This window comes from Oryzias melastigma, linkage group LG12, assembly GCF_002922805.2.
Source record: "Oryzias melastigma strain HK-1 linkage group LG12, ASM292280v2, whole genome shotgun sequence".
NCBI classification, from domain to species: Eukaryota; Metazoa; Chordata; class Actinopteri; order Beloniformes; family Adrianichthyidae; genus Oryzias; species Oryzias melastigma.
Window position 1 is genome coordinate 23,688,883 of NC_050523.1, and position 22,657 is coordinate 23,711,539.

Genomic DNA, 22,657 nt, shown 5'->3' on the forward strand with positions numbered 1-22,657 from the left:
CATTGTGCATCCATTATTCATTCACACCTCATTCATACTTGGTGACGGTAAGCTACTACTGTAGCCACAGCTGCCCTGGGGCAGGCTGACAGAGGCGTGGCTGCCAGTACGCGCCTACGGCCCCTCTGACCATCACCGGAACATTCATACGCATTCAAACACCAGTGGAGCCACACTGGAGGCAAGTTGGGTTAAGTGCCTTGCCCAAGGACACAACGACACTTGGCTGGCGGGAGCCGGAATCGAACCGCCTATCCTTCGATCATTGGCCGACCCGCTCTACCGCCTGAGCCACTGTTGTCATTTAGCTAATGTTTTAGCTGGCTATCAAATTATGCGTTTTCAGCTATCAATTTCAGCATCTTCAACTATCATCACTAGAATCTTCAGTGGACAAATTCAGCTTACAGCATTTACACAAGTTGTAAAAATGTAGTTTTAAAGTGTTTAATAAATGTTCATCCTGTTCGTCCTGCGACCGCAGGTATGTTTTGGATTTTGGCCCCCTGTGTGATTGAGTTTGACACCCCTGATCTAAAGTTTTAAAGTTTGGATCTTAAGGAAGAAGAACTGAGGAAACATTTCCACAGCAGCCGTGACTTGATCCCAGTGAGGGTCAGGAGCATAAACACGGATGTGAAAGGCTGTCAGCAGGCCTAGCAGGCACTGAAAGCTTCATACATTCCAGGATAATAAGGCATGGAGACTCCCACAGCAGTAGTGTGATAAGACTGGGCTGTAATCAGAGAGCATGTTTCAGCTGAGCTGCTGCAGCGCTCAGGGAAAGTGATTCATCTGCCATGTATCTAAGCATATGGACTGCAGAGACTGTGGTCTGAACCCCCCAGAGGACTAAAAAGACACCAAAGGTACGGCCTCTCCGAAACCTGACGCTGCAGTTCCATCTACAAACACTTAAGACAATTAGTGCCTCTCTCTTTCCCAACATTTCCCATCGGCCGGGGCTCTCAGACTGGCACCTGATCTTCCAGCGTAAGGGAATTCCTGCAGCCGCAGAGTTCAGGCGTTTCTGGTTACCAGAGGCGAACAGAAACACCGTCTGAGCCGCTGGTCCACACAGGACTCAAAGCACAACACACCATCATTCAACGGGTTTACATAAGAGGATTATCAGGCAGCTGAAAACGCTGCCGTCTGCGCAGACACTCGAGCGTCAGCAGCTTCATCTGTTCTGGGGGAATGCTCCCAAATAACACCTGAATGTTTGTCTTTGTTCAGCTCTGACTTCACTGTCTGAAGTTCATGCCTCTTTTCTCCTCTGATGACAAAGAACAACTGTTCCAAAACTCAGTTTGTTTGGTTGAAAAGGAGTCTCTATTTTATAACCTAATCAGAGGTGAAACGTGCATGTTTTTTTATTTTATATCTCCAAGATCTCCATGTTTTTCTTTACTCAGCTCTATAACGAAAGCACAGATTCTCTGACAGAAACATTAATGAGGACATTCTTCTGTCACCAAAAAAGCTTTTCGTTCAGTTCTGAACTTACATCAGACAAAATACAAACTTTAAGAATGCAGATTCTCATTTCCATCCCATCAGACTTTTATATGATCTTAACTGTTGTTAACCTGATAAGCCTCAGCATTAGAAAAGACATAGTGATTGCAGTCTGGGAGAGGCAGAAACACAACTGAATGAAAGAAAAATACTCAAGATCTGTGGAAGCTGTTACTCATCATTTCTGTAGAAACAAAACTGATGGGCAAGAGCAGGAGTTTCAAACTCAATCGCACAAGGGACCAAAATCCAAAACACACCTTAGGTCATGGGCCGAACAGGATAAACATTTACAAACATTTATTATTTTTAAAACTTTAAAAACATAACTTTTTAACATAAACATGAACTAGATATATAGATGCCAGTGCTGATAGCTTAAGATGATTAAAAAAATCTCTGAAGCTAACAGCTGAGAATGCTGAAGCTGATAGCCGCTAAAATATTAGCTAAGTGCCAAATTTGAATAGAAAAAAAAAAAAAAAAAACTTAGGTTATCCAAAACAGCTAACATGTAGCTGAAATATTAGCTAAACTCTAAAATAGTCCAAAAAGCTAGCACAACGACAATTTTCAAAACTTTACAAATGTAACTTCTTAACATAATTATGAATGATAAAAAGGCAGGAAAATAACCCAGAATAAATCAACCTAAACTTTAAATAACTTTCAATATTTTACCCTCCAAGTATATTTAGTCACAATTATACAAGTTAGAAATAAACCCAAGATAACATCGGGCCATTAATAACAATAAAGTAAAATGATCTGGAGCGATGGATAGAATTACTCGGGCCTCGACTTCGACACGTGTGCTTGAGTGAAAAACTTCGCCAGTGTTTCAAGAGTTTAAAAGAGCCTAAGAGCAAAGATAACCTCTGCATGGACTCTCCACTGAGTCACACTCCTGTCCTATAAGCCATTATTTGAATCTTTTGCTTTGGAAAAGAGGTCAAACTCTTTTGATCTCCAACAGAGGAACTCCACTCAAGCGTGTCATTCCTCCCATAAGCCCTCAGCAGCTTCAGCTGCAGCAAAACAGGTTGAAACAGCAGGAAGTCGTACGTAAGTACATCCCATTAACTGTATTAAATAACTTCCAAACAGGAAGTACCCATTGGCTCCAAGAAGCCAAAATCCCATAGACTTCAATAGAGCTCTTCTACATCGTTTGAACACGTCCTTGCCAATCCTATTTTGTAACGATACTAAATTTGTAGTGCCATTTTTTTCAAGATATAAACTGAATCGATTATGTTTGGTTGGAACTGGAAGCAAATAATTTTCTATGGGTAAAGTCACACTCAGCCTGTCAATGATAACATGATAAACCATAGTAAACCATTAGTACTACATGGTCAATGACGTTTACTGCATTCTTATCTGCCACGTGGAAGAATTTTTCCATCAGTATTAATCAACGTGTCACTAGCACAGAGCAATGTGTGAATGCTTTCAAGAGAGGAGTGACGGAGACGGGGATGGACAGAGTCGTCTTACGACTGATCTAAAATAAGCTGCTTCAGTCAGTGTTGATGTTGGAGGTCAAAGGACTGACATGACAAACACTTCTGACTGTGAAGGCAGGAGGCAGTCGGGGCCGAGACCTCCAGCACTCTTCAGCAAGCACTTCTGATCATGCTTTGTAAACATTTATAAAGAACATTGGAGTATTGCTCAACATTACGTTTTTTTTAATCCAGAAAAATAGATGCCAAGAATGCCAAGTTTACATGAGAACTGTCACTGTCTCTGTGCCTTAGAAAAGCAAGTTCTTCCTCCTTCATCAGTTAAGAGCGAGTGCGCATCTCTATCCAGAATTTTCTAATTTCATCCATAGCAAACACCTGCTTTGGATAATAATTATCCTCCATGATTATCAGGATATTTTCAAGCTGCTTCTGAGTCAGCTGATGCCATTTCTCCATGCAGGCTCGCTGTGTGAGTGTGTGTAGTGGACAGACTGATGTGTTCTTCTACTGCGTTGTCCTCCTGGGAAATTCTCGCAGCACCTTTGGAAGCAAAAGTTTCATACAAGTATCTTGAGTTGTGAGAGTATTGTGATGAAGTCGCGTGACTGAAAAAAAAAAAACCTTAAATATACGCATTACCGTCTCTTACCATCAGGTCGCAGGTTCAGGTCCCTCTTATTCAAAACTAAGACAAGCACAACCAGCTTCATGCCCACTTCAATTCACCTACTAAATAGCTGATCAAACTGAATACACAATCATCGAGAGAGAGGCAGAGAGCAAATGGCGTCATGTCAAGACGGATGATGTTAAATTTATTGTAGAACCCATCGCAAAAAAAAATGTGTCTGGTGTGAACTGGAGGAGAAGCGGATTCCACGCGCTTTCCGCTTCGCGGTGCTTTTAGGGAAACCGTAGTGACTCAAGGCTAGTATCCCTCGACTGTAGGGTGATCCGCGGCAGAGAGAAGCGCATATCTTCACGTGGATGTGCTCTGAACCACAGAAGTTTACAGCTAGTAAATAACAACGTGTTGTTTTAGCATGACTTTAAAGTTATAAAAACAATGTTGTTACGTATTTTTCGAGTGCTGGCAGCCACCCGCTAACGTTGATGACTGGCAGATATTAATGACATCATTGAGTGGTAGTTATGTTTGAATTTGAAGACACTATTTTTCCATATTTCTCCGTTTGGAGGACTAAATTTAGGGGTAGGGAGTAGAATTAAACCTTTGTGTGCTCCTGAGCAGATCTATAATCAGTAGCTGCATTTCCATTCCACATATATGCAAAACTTTTATTCTACAAATTTAAAAAAAACACAATTTCGCAATTAAAATTTCCATTAAATCATAATTATGTGAATAAACACAAGCTAACTCACGTGATAGGTCATTCAAAAACATGGCGACAGAGGAGAACAATACTTTGATTTACAGTAGATTAGGGCTGCCACAAACGATTATTTTAATAGTCGACTAATCACCGATTATTTTTTCCGATTAGTCGACTAATCGGGTCATGCACAAAGTTGATGTAAAACACAAATCTTAACCATCATTCACTTTAAACTAACTAAAAACTATATATATATATATATATATATATACATATATATTCACACTAGCATCATTATAGATGAAATGTAAGCTGAATTTGGCCGCAAAAGATGCTAGTAACGATGGCAGAAGATGCTGATAGCCAACTAAAATATTAGTTAAAGGCCAAATTAGCCTAAAAAAAGCCTAAGTTAGCAAAGACAGCTAGCATGTAGCTGAAATAAAAACTCCAAAATAGCCTAAAAAACCTTAATAAATGCCAAAATAGTCCAATAAGCTAGCATAACACCATTATAACTTTCAACTTTACTACACTGACTCCATTTAATATAAAGTAACGACTAATCGACTATTAAATTAGTCGTCGACTATTTTAATAGTCGATTAGTCGTCGATTAGTCGACTAATCGTGGCAGCCCTACAGTAGATACATTCAAATTTCTGCCGCACCACTAGCGCTCATCATCATCATATATTAAAGGAGACGTTGGCGTCTCATTCAGGTCATGGAACGGCATGTACGTGGGAGCGACTGCAGATCAGAATTTTGGGAAATCCTGGTTGTTTTTTTACAGAGGAGCTGTGGATCTAACAACTCCACACGACATTCTCAACTTTTGATGAGTTGTGTGACGCTGTGGGGTCTCTCCTGGTGTATCTTCTGTGCTCCTGCTCTTAGCTGTGGACCCCGTCCCCTAGTCCTATCTGAGCTCTATTCAAACACATAGTTGTAGAGTTAGATAAGCTAATTCTTCTTTATTAGTTCTGGTAAATCACCTGTCCGTCCGGGGAGAGGATCCTTCCCTCATGTGGACATCACTGAGGTTTCTTCTTTTTTCCTGAATCAGGTTTTTTAGGAGTTTTCCTTACCGGGTAGGAGGGTCTAAGGACAGGGATAACCAGTTTTATTTAGGCTGTTTAGTTTAGCTATTAGCTATTGTTTATATTTTATGACCGACCTTCTGCTTCTGTAAAATTACTGGCAAGAAGCACTATGAGGGGATTCTTTTGGGGTGTATAGATAAAATTGAATTAAAATTATTGTTTCAATTTATTGAATTTACTATCGCAAATCCAATTTGCACAATTTCATAGTCAGTGGAAACGCAGCTAATCTGATGCTAAAGCTGAGCAGCTGGAGTTTGTCCTTCCATTTACTGTACCTGCAATCAGCTGGACCTCACCTGTTTAAGCAGGAAGTGAGAGTGTTATTCGACTCCAGCGGCGCCTTCAACGTCACTTCACTGATCTGGGAAGCTGTACTATCAGTAATACAGACGCCGTCTGCCACAATGTCGTCTGCATTCTCTATGAACCACAGTCATATACTGCAGTAACAACAAATTAAAAGTGATTTTCTATAGTATCTTGCATCAGGTGAAACCTCACCTGTAATGTGAGCTGGATTTCAAACCTAAAATCATAGTCCACATCTATCAAAGACAGTAGCACAGATGTCTTCCTCTGATAGACCAAAATAAAGAGAATACTAGCCCTCAAGAGCCACTAGGAACAGGAAAAATTGAGTTTCTATATGTGAAAACAAGTGTGGTTGATGACGCGTGAGCCTCTGTGTTCAGGCAGATGATTATCAGACTGATGTCTTTGTCTCTCACGAGTTACGAAACCAGTTACTCTGAAAAGACATTTTAACTTCACCACGCGGGGTGAACGCAGGTGAAGACCTGAACTTCTCCAGACTTTGAACATTAGAGGTGGAGATCCTTCTTTGTCGAAACCTTCAGGATCCCTGATCTGAGATCTGCAGTTTCAGTGGAAACCACCAGCTGCTGAGCTCACGCCCCCGACCTCACCTTATCTTCAGGTGTTGATAATAAATTCTTTGATCACTCATTGCTAAACAAGCGAGGGCTTGTTCGGTACAAACATGCAGTAATGCTGAACACGGCAGCAAGCCCACACTTCTGGCTGTGAGCTAAAACCAAAACAAGAGTTCAATCAGACGCACATTAACGATTTGAAACAGAGCCATGCAGGTCATGTGACCAACAAGATAAGCGTATGACCATGCAGTTCCTCTGTTATTGTCTCCTTGGTCATGGAGCCTCAGAAAAGTCATCTGTAAAGTCATCCTTTGGAGCACATCTGCACTGTAAGCAGTACATGTCTACGGTGACGAAGCATGTGATGTCAGTTTTTAACCTGTTCAGACACTGCGCCAGCAGAATACTGTGTTTCCTTTTCCATCGGTGCTTAGCATGAAGAGTCAGAGTTCACACAAGAACAAGAAAACATTCGTTCAGATCAGACAAGAAGCTTTTACCTGACTGAACATGCCGTCAACACTTACGGTGAAAATGCTCATTGACTCAAAGTGTTCTCCAGACTGATGGAGTTTATCCAGTTTTAAAGTGAGATAGTCAGCAGCTTCAGACAATTTTAGAATCTAATGTTTTATCACAGAAGACAATAGATGAAGAACAGATAAAAACTATCACAGATAATCCTCAAACTTCATAGTCGTAGCTGCTTGGTAGTGCTGCCACAAACGATTATTTTAATAGTCGACTAATCAGTAATTATTTTTCCGATTAGTCGACTAATCCGGTTGTGGGCAAACTGGACGTAAAGCACAGATCTTAACCATTATTAGCTTTAAACTAACAAACTAAATATATAACTTTACCTGCAATAATGCTAGGATGAATGCTGTAAGCTGAATTTGGCCGCTGAAGATGCTGAAATTGATAGCTAAAAACGCTGAAATTGATCGTTGAAATCGCTGAAGCTGATAGCCAACTAAAATATTTAAATGCCAAATTAGCGTTAAAACTGAAAAAAAGCCAGTTAGCCAAGACAGCTAGCATGCAGCTGAAATTTTAGCTGAACTCCAAAACAGCCTAAAAAACAAAAGAAGCATGAATTTGCCAGAATAGCTGGGATGCAGCTGAAAAATTTGCTAAACTCCAAAAAAGCCGAAAAACCTTAATTAATGCTATAATACTCCAAAAAGCTAGCAGAATTCCAATATAACTTTCAACTTTACTACACTCCGACTCCATATAATATAAAGTAATGACTAATCGACTATTAAATTAGTCGTCAACTATTTTAATAGTCGATTAATAGTCGATTAATCGACCAATCGTGGCAGCCCTACTGCTAAGAAAGCAGAAGGTCTTCACTCACTCTTGAAAGGGGGTACATGTGTGACCTAAAGAGGCTTTACCTTCCTGCAAATTCATTTTTGACAAATGGTGGATCTTTCCACGTTTCCCATGATGCATTTTTCTTTGGTACACAGTGTTTCATTACATCTGCTGTTTATTGTAATTAATATGGTAACCTCATGGAAGAAACAGTCAGGTATAGATTTATGATTGACACAAACGAGACCTGATGAGTTATTAAGCCGTTCAGACCCAGGAAAGATTATGTTTTCACTTCGGCAGGTGAAAATCAGTGAAGAAGTTTAATTTAATTCTCGTTTAATCATAAATGTCTGAAAGACAGAAGAGAAATTCAGACGTTCAAGTCCTGACTGGGTGGAGTTAGTATGTTTTCCTCATGCATGTGTGCGTTTTCTCCAGTTTCCTCCCACAATCCAAAAACATGCTTCATAATATTGATGATTCTAAATTATCTCTGGGTGTGAATGTGAGTGTGTGGCCCTGCAACAGACTAGCTACCTGCAGGATCAATCCCACATCACCCAATGACAGTTGGTAGTTCGCCAATAATTTCAAGAATCGATTTGATTCAGCAGTGCCTTGGACAATTCGATTCCAATTTTTTTTTGTAATCCACTTAATTTAAATTTATTTGATTACATTTTCAGTTTACACATTTAGAGACATTTGTTTAGAAATACATTCATAATCTATACATGTACTGTAATATTTATTAGTGAAATTATAATGAGATTGTTAATAGCATACAGTGTTACATGGATTCTCAAATGGAGAAACTCCAACAATTGTTCTGCTTCTCCTGGAGGGCGTTCTAAATCAACTAGGTGGCAATCGTGCTACAGTATTACACCTTATTCCAGAAGAAGAAATGAGCAAAAAGGCCTGTGAGTTTATAAAGATGTTAATTTAGTCAACAATGTATGTTAAGTTAGATCGAGTGTTAGCATTAGCTGTCCTATGGGAAATCCCATTATACGTTAGCATCAAGCTAGCGGACATTAGCCCTATCTACTTATATGGAACAATTATTGATCTATTAAGCTTAGATCAATTAACATTGATTAATCGATTTTATCAACCCAGCCCTAGTAGTTCGGGTAACCATGTCACCCTAAAAGGGTTTACGTGGGCTTAGAAAATGGATGGCTGGATTTTCTGACGGTATGTAACTTTAGTTTCACTCTCGTTTGCAATACCTCTACTTCCTATCCTATAATAGTAAGGCACTTCTTTGTGGTGTTTGTCTGCATCGTCACAGTGAAGCCGTGACTGTTTCCACAGAGATGTTGTCTCTGCAGACGAGCTTATCTCCACGCTCAGACTTCAGCTCTGTCTGCAGGAAACCTCAGAAACGAAGGAGTGAAAGCAGAGTCGTCAGGCTGTGCTCAGATCACCTCCTTTGAGATGGGATCTGGTTTTGATTCTTGCAACAAGGACTTGTCTGTCGAGGATGCAGCTGTGATTACACAAAATAATGCAGCACATTTGTGTGCTTTGATTTCCATGTTAAGGACCATCTTCATCCAAAAGCTAATCAATAAAAGCATGGTCTAATGGTCTCCATCATCAATAATAAATCGAGTGAGGCCTCAGCAATATTCAGTACTTTGGAAACCAGATTCATTTGGATTGCTGCTCGTCTAGATATTCCATGTCTTTAGGTACAACCAGCAGACTCACTCTGACTAACGTTTAACCCAAAACAAGTAGGGGAGAGTCACGGTCTAAAGCGGTGGAGTCCGTTCTCAGGGTGGAGTAGAGAAAGCAGTAAAGGGCTTTACTCCGAGCTGCAGCTTCATGCTGTTTGCACATTTCCTCAGGATGGATCCTTTTCTGACAGGAAGTGGGCGTGACTCAAGCACTGAGACAAGGAGACCCGAAAGAAACGCCTGATCTGCAGACACTCCTCAGATGAGATGACCGCTCGCTTCACTCGACACGTTAAGGACAGTTTCTGGTTTCATTTACAAAGATGCAACTAAGTGATTACCTCATTCTCTAATGAGGCTAATGAAGTAAATCCAGAAATGCAGAGCCGAACCCGACCATGCATTTACAGTCAGGAAACTGCATGTTTGCGTTTGCTTCATGGGGTACAGGCACATTAATCTAACATGCTCAGAAAAACAGAGACTTTAACCCTTTAACAGCAGAGCTCCAGTGTTTTTGTTCTTTGGTTTGCTGTAACTTTTTAACCGTTAACACAATAATTCCCGTAGATTCTGAAGGAGAAAAGCGGCTCAATCTACCGGGATTGCGTTGATCGTGTTAACGGTTGAAAAGTTAGTTTGTTAAAGATTTTGTGGTTAATCATCACCAACGACGTGTCAGGTTTTGAAGGGTTAACCAAGACTGGAGCAGCGTGGAGATGGTCGATACCCACAGACAGAACTCATGCATTTACAGTCCATTAACAGGAGCTGGGACAGACCAGCCCTCTGCAGGTGAACAGGTTCTGCTTCCGATTATTTTTCGATCTATTGTAAAAGCGTTCCCAGTGGTCTTTTTATCATGTCAATTCTGTTTTTTACCAAATCAAAAAAACTTGTGTAGTTTTCTAGGACGACGTTTCTGCACAGCGCCGGTAGTTTTTTGGAAATTTCCCTGAGTTGTGGGCAGGGCTGTTGGCAAGGAGCAACCCCACCCCCACTTCCCCTCCCCATTGCTGAAAGCTCTCTGTTTACACAGGGCTGGCATTTATTTGGTAAAAACCTTATAAATAACAACACTTTACAAAGACTTTGATTATTTATATATAAAAAAATACATTTACATACACTTTTTTCCAATGGCAAATGGTTCAAACCCAATGAATTGTGGTCTATATTCCCCAACCTAGTGAGTAATGAATCAATGCTCACTAGTTTTTTTCCTGAGGCTTCAGGGAAATATCCAGGACTCTTGATTATGGAATTGTAGATTCAGACAAAAGGACAAACTCTCTACAGCACACTAAGTATGAAAGGAATTCGGACACAGTTCTAGTCTACAGGATTTCTGAATGTTCCCAGAATTCCTTCAACAAGAATAGAGGCGGAGCCTTTATTTATGTGATTCCACTCTAGTGGAACTCCCTGCTTCAGCTCAAAGGGCAGCTACCTTCTCTGCATATATTATGCTGAATCAACTTTTTAATCTTCTAAGTGTATTTTAATGTTAATTCGTCACTATAAACAACCCCAAAGTGTTATTTTGATCCGTTCACCCATTTATGAGTAATCTTCTAAAACCCTGCTCTCTGAACACAAGCCCCTCCCAACCCATGAAAATGAGCGGGTTCTCACATTGTGATGTCACTAAGTCAGAACAGCCCCTTCCAGGAAGAGTCTGTGCAGACAGTACCGCCCCCAGCCTAACACAAACACACACTTTCTCCGTGGAGCTAGCAGTGATCGGCAAAAAGTTTTTATTCTATATGCTCAATATCGACATCTATCTTTGCAAAAATTTAGAAGTTGTTTGTTTTCTATCCCCCATCACATCAAATGTATCCGTTTTAGATAAACTCCTCCAGCAGAGAGGACCAGAAAACCTCATCTGCTGCAGATCAGGTCATAACAGACAATCAATCTGCAGTTTGGGACTTTCCACCATGAAGAAAACCTCCATCTCTGAATTTCCGTGTTTGCTGTCCCCATTGGTTGTAGTTTCTTTGTACCTGCCTGCTGCTGAGGGGCGTCCCAGTCTGACCAGTCAGTCACACAATGGACCCTCTGTTTCCTCAAAAAGCTGCCCTACACCTGCTATCCTCCTTATGACTGCAGGTCTGGGGGAGAATTGTCTTGAAAAGGAATCAAATGTCTTAAGAAGCTCACTTTGTCTGTTCTATATTTCTGGGTTTTGATTTTAAATAATGAAAATTCAGAATAAGGTATATGAATCTATTAAAGAACTTTGTTTCCGAATTGGAAAATTTACAGTGTTGAAATAAGCGTCAGAGTGCTTACTGGAATAGTTTAAATTTAGATCCAGAACAACGTACAGTGGACTTGGTGGACTTTTGTGAGCCAACGACAGCTTTCTTGTGACTTTGGATGGACTTCACAGATTCCTGAAGGGTACAAGATAAATTAGGTCGCCCAAACCACACCCTAAACATTGAGGAAACAGTTATATTATATATATTAAAGTTGTCAAATCACTTGAAAAATGTCCTTTGACAAATTGATGGTGTTTAGAGTAGAGCTGCCACAAACAATTACTTTAATAGTCGACTAACCACCAATTATTTGTTCTAATTAGTCGACTGATTGGGTCATGTGCAAAGTGAATCTAAAGCACACATCTTAACCATCATTAGCTTTAAACTAACTACAAATTAAGACAATTAAGATGAAATCGTATTAAACTTTTAACGAATCGTGCATTATTAAAGCCTCCTTTATTGTGAACCTGAGCCTTTGTTTGGCTCCTGCATCTGGGTCTCTGACTACTGATCTGTGACAGTCAGCATCTGAAACGAGGAACTATTTTCACAAATGATAAAGTTTTGGTCTCACTAACTCAAAAACAAAAAAGTGCATTTTTTGGTCCTGAACGCTCACATTTTTTTTCAACTTTACTAAACTCTGACTCCATATAACATGAAGTAATGAACAATCGACTATAGTGCTGCCACAAACGATTATTTTAATAGTCAACTAATCACCGATTATTTTTTTTCTGATTAATTGACTAAATTGGGTCATGCGCTAAGTGGATGTAAGTTATTAGCCTAAATTATTAGCTTTAAACGAACTAAAAGCCAGACATATAGCATTACATGTGATTACGCTAGTGTGAATGCTGTAAGCTGAGTTAAACAGTCCAAATTAGTCCATAAAGCTAGCAGAATCCCATTATAACTTTCAACTTTACTAAATCTGATTCCGTATAATATAAGTAACGACTAATCGACTATTAAATTAGTCGTTGACTGTTTTAATAGCCGACTAAACCTTGATATTTGTACCTGTGATTACCAATATGTCCCATTGCTCTTCCTAAAAAACAAATGCAGATGTAAAATACCTAAAATACTAACAACTTGGTTAATTTTAGATCTATTCAACCATTTTACTTATTTTTGTGTTCAGAATTGGAAGCTCTATCATTTGTGGTCACCAAACTGTGTCTCTGGGCCTTAGAAAACTGTGGCTTATGGTCCCTAAAAACACTTAGGTTTCTGAAACATTTGAGTTTCAGGTTCAGCTCAAGTCACATCCTCTCGGTCTTCAAACTCAAAAATATTCATTGTCAAACAACCAACCATTGTCCACCACCTGCCAGGCATGGTGGTGGAGTGATGATAATGTGGGCTAGCTTTGCTGTAATTGTCTCTGAATATAAAAAAAGGTGGAGCTGACCTAAAGAGTATCAGGCAGCCCAACACAAAATACACATAAACATAAGGAAAAAATAGCGGAAATGAAGAACTCTATAAAAAAAAACTTAAGTCTGAAGGAAGTGGTCATAGACTCAATTTTTAAGACGGAGTTTCTCCTCAAACCCAGAACTCAAAGAGGTTCCGGTGTTCTTGTTCTTTTTCCACACACCTGATCACTTGTTATTTCTTGGAGATTCATCCGCGCGAGGGAACAGCCCGTTCCGGCGGGCTCGCTTCTCGTTTTAGCAGAAACTTCCATAAAGCAGCATTTCCCATCCGCACCGTCACGAGCCAAAACTTTCCCAGCACCGAGTGATGCTCGCGCGCCGCTAACGGAAGCCCGCGCGGCAGAAGCACCCCCTCTGTACCTTTGTACTGCAGCGCGCTGCTGGTCCGGATCCTCACGACCCCGCCGACGGACTCCCCCGGACCGTAGACCACCTTGTTGTTGGTGAAGAAGATGTCAAACTCCTGCAGCTTCCCCATGGCTCCGCTCTCCGCTCTGCCGCGCGCGCTCTCTCACCTGCTGCTGCCGCGAGCTGCGTTCCGCCCTCCACGGGGACTGTGACGTCACCGTGACCTCTGAATCGCAGGCGCGAGCTCTCAGGGACAAACGTTAACGGATAAACGAGACCAAGCACACCTAAATCATTCACCAGGGACTCATTTATGGCGCTTCCCAGCCGCTGTTCTGAACATTTACCTGTCACAGGTGCTTCTAGAGATTATAATCTCCATTCTCGAGAGGGCTGGTCTCACTAATGCTCGATTTTACCTGTTTGATCCAAGTAAACATGTGCAATTCTACATTTAACTAAATTAAACTGAAAACGAGTTAAAAAAACTCACTTCCTGTCAGAGGATGCAAAGGGTGAAAAAAAAAACATTTTAAACACACGCTAATACTAATATTAGTATTTGGCATTGGGTTTATTCATTAATTCAGATAATTTGTGTATTATGATTATAAAAGGAAAATAAATTACTTTTTAAAACTTAATGAATAACTTTTGCAAATTAATATATTCATTTAAATTACAAACATAATATTAAAATAAAATACCAATCAAAAACCACATGGAATAACCAGTTTTATTTAGTCTTAGTTTTTAACTATTGTTCATATTTTATAGCCCAATGAGGCAAATTCCTTTGTGATTTTGGGCCATATAAATAAAATTGAATTGAAACAATGGAATAACCAAAAACCTTTTTATGATCTCTTGATTATTTTGAGACAAACAAATGTCACTCATTTGTTGCTTTTCTAGCAATTATTTTAACCCTAGAACACTTTTGCTATAAAAACTTACACCATCCCTTTTCCTGTTTTTACACCATATAATATTCCCAATGGCAAATATTTTTCATAAAAATATATATCAAAATAAGACAACACATGATAAATTAGATTAGATTTTTCTTTTATTTTTAATTGTGGTATCTTCAAAAAGGGAATAAAAAACATAGGAAGATCCTAGCAACAGGTTTAAAAATTACTGAAAAATTAGAAATTTGAGAACAAAAAAAATTATAAAAAAATGAATAATAATAATGATTCTGGAGACTTGGCCTTTAGTCCACCCATTCCTGTGACATGCAGACTTTATCCAGGGACCCAGGAAACTCAGAAAAATGCAACACATTGAAAATCATGTAAATACTTTTGATCTGGTGAAAATCACATATACATTTTGAGTTTCAGCTGAGTTTTTCCCCTTTAAAGTTCACTCTGATCATCTTTTGATCTATTTCTAGTGTTCCCAGTGATCTTCTAATTGTGATTATGCTGTTTAGCTTGAATTAATTTTTTTTTGAGGACATAGTTTCCACAGAGCAGCAAGAGTTCATTAGAAATTCACATCTGAGTTGTTGACCCAGAGTATGCCCGCCCTCACTTCCTGTCATCCATGAGTGATATTGGGTGAATTTATAAACAACTCCTGCCGCTCTGCAGAAACGATATCAACAACACAGGTCCTGGATTTACAATAGATAGTTAGAGTCAATAATTACAAAAACGTTTTTTTGTGGTTTTCTCTTTTTGAGAAAAATCCTGAAACCTGTCTTCTCATCTTTCTCAAGTTTGAAGATTGTCTTCGAGCTGCATCCTGGCTGCGGCTGTACTTCCTGTCTTCATGTGCAGATCAGCAGCTGGAGCTGCAGGTGCACAGAGATGATTGTTTCCTCCTCTTGTTACACCATTCAATGTGTTTGTGTTCCTTTCACCACAAGATCTAAAATGATACAAAATATGCAGGAGCAGACTTTTTTGGGCTTTCACTGTCCTATCAGATTGCTCTTTTTAGTTTTTTTTTCTCTAAACGACAGACATTTCCATGACGACAGACAAACGGGACTGTTGCCAAGAGACTGCTTGTATCCATGGTAATCTTGCATGTGGTAGCATCTGATCAGGGCTTAAGAGCCCCTTCATTTTTTCCCAGTTTTTTTCCTTTTTTTATGCTTATTTTTGGAAAAAACAGGCCAAAGACAATCTGCCTGAGGAGTCATGTGAGGATGGAGTCTGGAGCAGGATGCAATATCAGGTTTGCCTTTTAGCACTGAGGTGGATCCACATCAGGAACACACTATTTTATGATTTAATAGGTGAAAATTAGTTTTGGAGTTCAGTCAAACAGTAAATATTTTAAAAAGGTTTTTTCCTGAAACTAAAGGATGAAATAACAAGATGTAATGGCGCCCTCTAGTGGAAAACAGATAAATGATTTTTCTGGTGTGTGGTAAAAAAAAGATCAGTTAATATGCAATAGCATGGAAATCCCTTGTAAAAATTACAATTTGTTTTAAAATATTTATATTTGTTAATAAATGATCAAATCCAGCAGAGGACGCAGTTCTCTTTTGGATCCTGCTCATCCTCACCGTCTGCAGAAGTACGCTTGATTGCTTCTTTGATGTATTGTAACGATTGTGTTCATGGTTGAAAAGTTACAGTATGTTAGAGATTTTGTGTTTAAGCGTCATCGGCGACGCCTCAGGTGTTAAAGGATTAAGTTATTAAAGTTTTAATTGTGATTTTTTTTGTGAATAGAATCATCTACCTAAATAAAGACTCATGGTGGATTCAGGGACTCTGGTTCTCATTGATATCATGGAAAACTGACTGAAAGACAGGAGTAAAAAGTCCTGCGCAGGAAGGTCCTGAGCTGAGTTTTTTTTTTCAGTTTTGTAGGCTAATTTGGCATTTAGCTAATATTTTAGCTGGCTATCAGCTTCATCATTTTTAGCTATCAATTTCAGCATCTTCAGCTATCAGCACTAGCATCTTCAGCGGCCAAATTCCTTCACACAAGAACTATTTCAGGTAATGCTATATATCTAGTTCATAATTATGTCTAAAAGTTACAGTTTCAAAGTGTCCCGTATTATTTATTTCTTTAACGAGGTGAATTACCAAAACACGCCACAAATCTGCTCCTGGTCTGTTAAATATTTTGGACTTTTTGTATCCCACGAAAAGTTTGCCCATCCATGATCTAATATCTTTTACTTTTACTTATCTTTATTAAGTCGATGCTCCTAAGCAAAAATGCAATGTGAAGTGTTCTAGTCATTCTTTTTGAGATGTTAAAAAAATTGTAGAAAAGGGGACAAAATATCCATCCATCTGTACGTCTGTCCGTCCGTCCATCCTCTGAACCCCTTTTGGGGTCAAAGGGTTGCTGGAGCCTATCCCAGCTACTGTTGGGTGAAGGCGAGATGCACTCTGAACAGGTCGCCAGTCTGTGCAGGTTCACAAACTCACACACACACTTGTATGCATACCAAGGGGCAACTGACCCTTTTCACGTGTCGACACACGTATATGTGATGAGTTGCTTCCGGCTTGTGTTGTTTAGAACGGCAAAACTGACAGCAATTTTACATAAATAATAAATGGTAACTTAACCAATTATTACTGAAATTTGTACAATATTTATTTTATAAATATAACTTTTGTGCTTGATTGCACTAAACATATGTGCAAATCATCAACCAAATAGAGCCTGTTAGAATATCTGCTCAGATGAAAGGTCGACATTTTCAATAGAACATCCAATATTGAAGGATTATTCAAATCTGTATTTAGATTTCTGAACAATCTAAGACAGAAAATGATAATACAGTTCAGAAGGACATTCATAAAATAAATATTGTAGATTTTTATGTCAAAATCTGTAAGGTATTATTAATGTAAAATTGTGTCAAACAGCTTTGTTTCAGCTTTGCTGTTCTAATGCGAACGCAGGAAGAAACTATTTCCTTCATCGGCCCTGTCACCATTTTATCTGACGTCGCCGTGAAAAGAGTCTATTTAGAATCATCAATGAGCCCATGAAGCATGTTTTTGGACTGTGGGAGGAGTGAAAACCCACACATGCACCAGGAGAGCTCCACACAGAAAGGACCCGCCCAGGAATCGAACCAGGCTGAGAGGACAGTGCTAACCACTGCACCACCGTGCAGCCCAAACAAATTTATGATAGGAATGATTTGTTTTATAAAGAAAGGAAGGGAAAAACATAATTATTTTCTTTATAATCAAGTGTTTATAAATACATTCATGATGTGAAACTATTATTTTCATGAATGAAAGAAACAAATAAGTTCGAAAAAAATATCTGAAAATGTTTTACTTGGAGTCATTTTGGGGTTCAGTCGGTAAAGAGAAATCATCTTCAGCAGGAAGATGAGAGCCCATCGTTGAGTCTTTATTCCTCCTTCAAACAAACACGTACCAGTTTTTCAAAGTAAAACCAGGTTAATATGAGTGTCTCTGCATGGTTTTACAAACAGCCCCAAACAGTACATGGCAGCTGTTTCCTGTGTTAATCCCTCAGTTTCTTAACTTTTAATGCTAAATGTCTTTTAATATTTTTAAATGATCTTTTCAAACTATTAGATTATAAGCTTAAGGATCCCTCAGTGATCCACAGACACACATATCCTCTTCTATTCTCCTTCTTCTGACTCCAGCAGGCAGGTCTCTGCAATGGCCGCCGTCACCATGTAAGGGTCGCAGTTTGACGCCGGGCGCCGGTCCTCGAAGTAACCCTTCTTGTCTTTGCCCACCTGGCGTGGAATGCGGATGCTGGCGCCTCGGTTTGCCACGCCGGCAGAGAAGTCATGGATGCTGGAGGTTTCGTGCATGCCGGTCAGACGCCTCATGTTGTCCTGGCCGTTGTGGAGGTCGTACACCCTGATGTGCTCCTGGTGATGTTTGCTCAGCTTTTCGATGGCGGCCTCAATGTGCCTGCGTGAGAGGGAGTGTCATTAGTTGAGGGCCACTCCCACCCTCACTTAATGTGGACAAAAGCATCTGTGAAATGAAAGTATTAAAAAGGTACCAACATTTGTAGTTTTTAAAATGAATGTAAAGTTAAAAAGGAAGTTTAAATCTGACTCTGTCTGTGGGTTTTTTGAAGTTTAGGAATAATGCTGTTTGTATTATTCTGTTTATACCATGGTCACATACAAAATAAATAAATATTCAATCAGTTTTTAGTACTTTATTCTTGCTATTTTTGTGGTTTAGATCACTTTTTCACAAAAAGCACATTTTTTGATCCATGCCCCGGTGCCATATTGTACAAATACATTTTACCTGGTAAAAAATTGTGATTAATCGTGATTAATCACAATACAAAAGGGCGATTAATCCAATTTTTTGTAATAGATTGACGGCAGTAATTAACATAAATGCTCTAAATGTAAACATTTTAAGTGATTTCATATTGTGATTATTTGCAGATAACAATTGGTCGGCAAATACTGAGACTAAAAAAAAAAAATTATAGCGAGTCGTGGTTAATTTTTTTATGGTTTGCAATTAATTTGTTATTTTTTTTTTCAATTGATTCCCGGCCCTAACAGAAGCATGACCTAAATTTAAAGTTAGCCACAATGAGAAATCTGCTGGTGAATGCCGTCCTGACATCCTGGAGTTTCTGATTTCTTCTTTTCTCAGTTGATCTGAGACAAAATAATTTTCAGTAATAATCAGGTGAGTCTAAACCTCACCAGAACTCTTACAGAGAATATGCAGTCCTGACTCAGAAGCACAGAGGTGGGAGTATCATTATATGATGATTTTATTTGTAGAAACTCTGAGACAAAATATAAACAAAGGAAAAGAAAAACAATATGCATTGACTCTATCAGAAAAGATTATGTACAGAAAGAAATTCAGATTAATTTAGGGAAATTTGGGAGAAGAGATTTAAAGTTTAAATGAAAAATGTTAACATTTCTTTGCTGAAAAAGGTATTTTATTTTCTTTGATACTGATTTTGATTCATTTGGCAAAGAGATTCCTTTGTGGCAAAGTAAAAAAATATATTTTCCTCACATCAAGTCATCTCACAATTACCTTTGACTGTATCTGAGAACTGGACTGAGTGAGTGTAACATCACCTATAGAAAATGAAGTCAATATTTTTTCATGATACGAACGCCGCCATGTTAGAGCCAGAAAACTGAGCATTTAACTAGAAAGTGAGCTACACAAAATCTGTCAAACATTTCAAACGTTGGAGATGAGACCGCCTACTTTCATTGAGGCATCTGATTGGCCAGGTTACAACTTGGAAAATTTGTATTACATTAAAGCAATCATGAAAAAAATAAAATGTTAGAAATACTGAGTAATAGCTGTTTATTGCTCTATAGAAGTCTGTGGGATTTTGACTTTTTGGAGCCAGCAGGTACTTCCTGTTTGGAACGCCATGGGGTGGAGTCAATCAGTCCAGTTGTCAGCCAAAACCTATTATCCAAAATGCTTACATGTGGGAATTTTGTGCCACCAGAAAGGTATTTAAATATTTATTTTTGATAAAACTACGTTGGAAAAGGCTGTTTTTGTAAGTTTACCAGAATACTCACAGCAGCCCCCCCTCTTCCCTCATCTGCTTGGTGCTGACGTTGGTGTGACATCCGGACCCGTTCCAGTTGCCTTTGACGGGTTTGGGGTCCAACGTTGCCAGCACCCCAAAGTCTTCACACACGCGGTGCAGCAGGAAGCGCGACACCCACAGATGGTCTCCCATCTCGATCCCTTCACAGATACCCACCTGATACTCCCACTGACACAGAGAGGGGGGGGGTCAGAACCAGCCTCAACAAACCGAGCAGAGTCTGCGGCGGGCAGTGGTACCTGAGAGGGCATGACCTCTGCGTTGGTGCCGCAGATCTTGACCCCAGCGTAGAGGCAGGCCTTGTAGTGGCTCTCCACGATGTCCCGTCCGTACGCGCTGTTTGCCCCCACCCCACAGTAATATGGACCTTGATGTTGGGGGCAAAACATGGGGGAGACATTTTTTAAGATTATTTTTTTTTTGTCATGAAATCCTAAAAATGATTATTTGAACAACTTAATGTGAAATCCTTGATCAGTTGTTCAAGTTTAAGAAATTACATTTCTTTATCAAAAGTTTTTCTGCATCCAGATATGTATGGTGACTGTATATGAGAACTGGACTGAGTAACCCCTCCCCCTTGGTAGTCCAAACAGGAAGTACCTGCTGGCTCCAATAAGCCAAAATCCCAATAGACTTTTACAGAGAAATAAATCATAATTACATTAAATGACAATCCTCTTTTTTCCATGATATTCTTTCTGGAGTGAAAGTTTTTCCAGTACAAACTGACCAATCAGATTCTTCAATTGACAGATTCTTTGTAGCTTTCTTTTAAGTGAAAGGGGTGTGGCCTCCCAACAAGCTCACTCCTCATTGGCGAGAGTGGTTGCCATAGAAATGATGACTTAAGCGATTCTGATCTAATCACTGCTTACTGATTCTGACACTGTCTGGTTCCAACATGGCAGCGTCTGAACCACAACAAAATGGCGACCAAATTGACTTCATTTGGTTGGAGCTGGAAGAAAATCATTTTCTGTGGGTGACATACATATACAGTAAATGACATGAACACAGTCTATTAGACCTGCAACACCTGAAGGGTAACCTAACAGGGACTGACTCCACCCTCAGGCAAAATATGAAGATCCCGTCAGAGGGGAACAAGACTCTTGTCATGACTGGAGCTGCAGATCCTGACATGGGACTTCTGAAACGTACATGGTTTGACCAATCCAAAAATCTAACTGTAATGACTCAATTCAACCTGTAGGGGGCAGCACACAGACGGTTTTTGACAATATTTTCAAGAATTAAACACGTTTATTTGAATTTGTCAAAAATGAGGTAATGACCAACAGACAGCACTTTTAAAGCCCCATTTATAGAGGTCAACAGACAAAAACGTTGATTTCGGGTTTGGTTACCCTTTAAGGGGCTCTTTGGGTTGATTTCTCACTGACCACAACCCAGTAGGAGCCACAGTCTGACTTCACACATCAGAAAAGCAAGACATTAATTTGCATTTATAATATTGTTACTATTAGAATCGATATAAATTAAATATTTTTTAGACATAAATAAAAAAAAGAAATATGAAGAGAAAATAGATTTTTTTATAACTTTTGACAGATATTCACAAGACTTTCATTCAAAATAAAATAATCCTGTTCCACATAGAAAGATCTCAATGCTGCAAAAGTAGTGGTCAGCATTAAAAAAACAAACGTAATTTTACCAGTTGTGGTGCATCTCAGCCATATATTCATTCGAACCCTTTATAACCATTTGTATCATATTTGATACGCAGAATTCTGACACCCCCATCTAATTAGCATGACTAAAACTTTCCCTAAAAACCCATTGTGTACGACTTGTTCCATGTTTTCTTCCATGCAATACGTTATCAATCCACTAGGGGCAGTAGAAAGGCTTTTCCTGCTCATTTCAAAATGGCTGCTCCCATGACATCTAAAAAAACACTTTTGGTGGATATAACTTTATGCCAGTCTTCAACACTTTAGTTTGATATGAGATCATCTATTCTAATCTTTTTTTCCCCTAAATGAGTACTTGCTGTATTGAAAAAATGCTAAAATTGTTGATACCCATAGCAAAGCAAAATTGAAGATGAGATCTCGTTTCTGTCTCATTTACATCTCCTAGACATGAATGAGACCTGTTTGAGACAAAACAGGCTTTCTCACTCTTCTCGATTGTTTCTCCTGAGAAATAAGCCTCACAGTGAGCACTGTCTGAGATCTCAAAATTCTCTCACAACTGTCTCTCCTCCGGATCTCAGTTAAGAGAAAGATGAGACGTATTTCAGCGTTCTTAAGTATGTCTCAATTTGTTCTCTTTACTTTCTCAGCTCTGTCTCAGTCATTTGTATGCATGGTTCTGTCTCTTGTTGCTCAATGAGGCCTTGTTTAGTCTTTTCATTGTCTCAGCAAAAAGAAAAGTGAGACCAACACAAGTGCTCAAATGAGTCTCATTTCTTTCTTGCACATGATCAGTTTACAGAAACAAATCAATTATGATGTATTTATATTCAACTTACAAAAGTTGTTTATTCCTTACACATTTCACAAAACTCATTCATATTTTCAAGCTGAAGTCAAACCATTACTGTAAGACATGATGTGCTCAAAAGACATCTTTTTGAACTTTAAAAAACGTGAAATTTCAAGATAACATTACAGCGTCAATTTAATAAATTTTTGTTT

The 22,657-nt window shown here is 39.1% G+C and overlaps 2 protein-coding genes across 2 annotated transcripts in view; both read right to left on the minus strand.

The window, feature by feature from the left end:
* The window catches only part of arrdc1b (arrestin domain containing 1b), a 34,104-nt gene extending 20,399 nt beyond the window's left edge, over positions 1-13,705 (minus strand). The window contains exon 1 of the mRNA XM_024299789.2: positions 13,440-13,705. Coding sequence (XP_024155557.1) covers positions 13,440-13,557 — 118 coding nt within the window. The 5' untranslated portion in view covers positions 13,558-13,705. The remainder of the gene's footprint in view (positions 1-13,439) is intronic.
* A 4,011-nt stretch (positions 13,706-17,716) lies between these two features.
* On the minus strand, positions 17,717-20,355 carry glulc (glutamate-ammonia ligase (glutamine synthase) c; the record flags this gene model as incomplete). The annotated part of the gene is given in 3 exon segments (XM_024257814.2): positions 17,717-18,328; positions 19,957-20,156; positions 20,228-20,355. Coding segments are annotated over 3 exon segments (629 nt in total), but the record flags the coding sequence as incomplete, so codon positions are not given.
* Between the last annotated feature and the right edge of the window lie 2,302 nt (positions 20,356-22,657).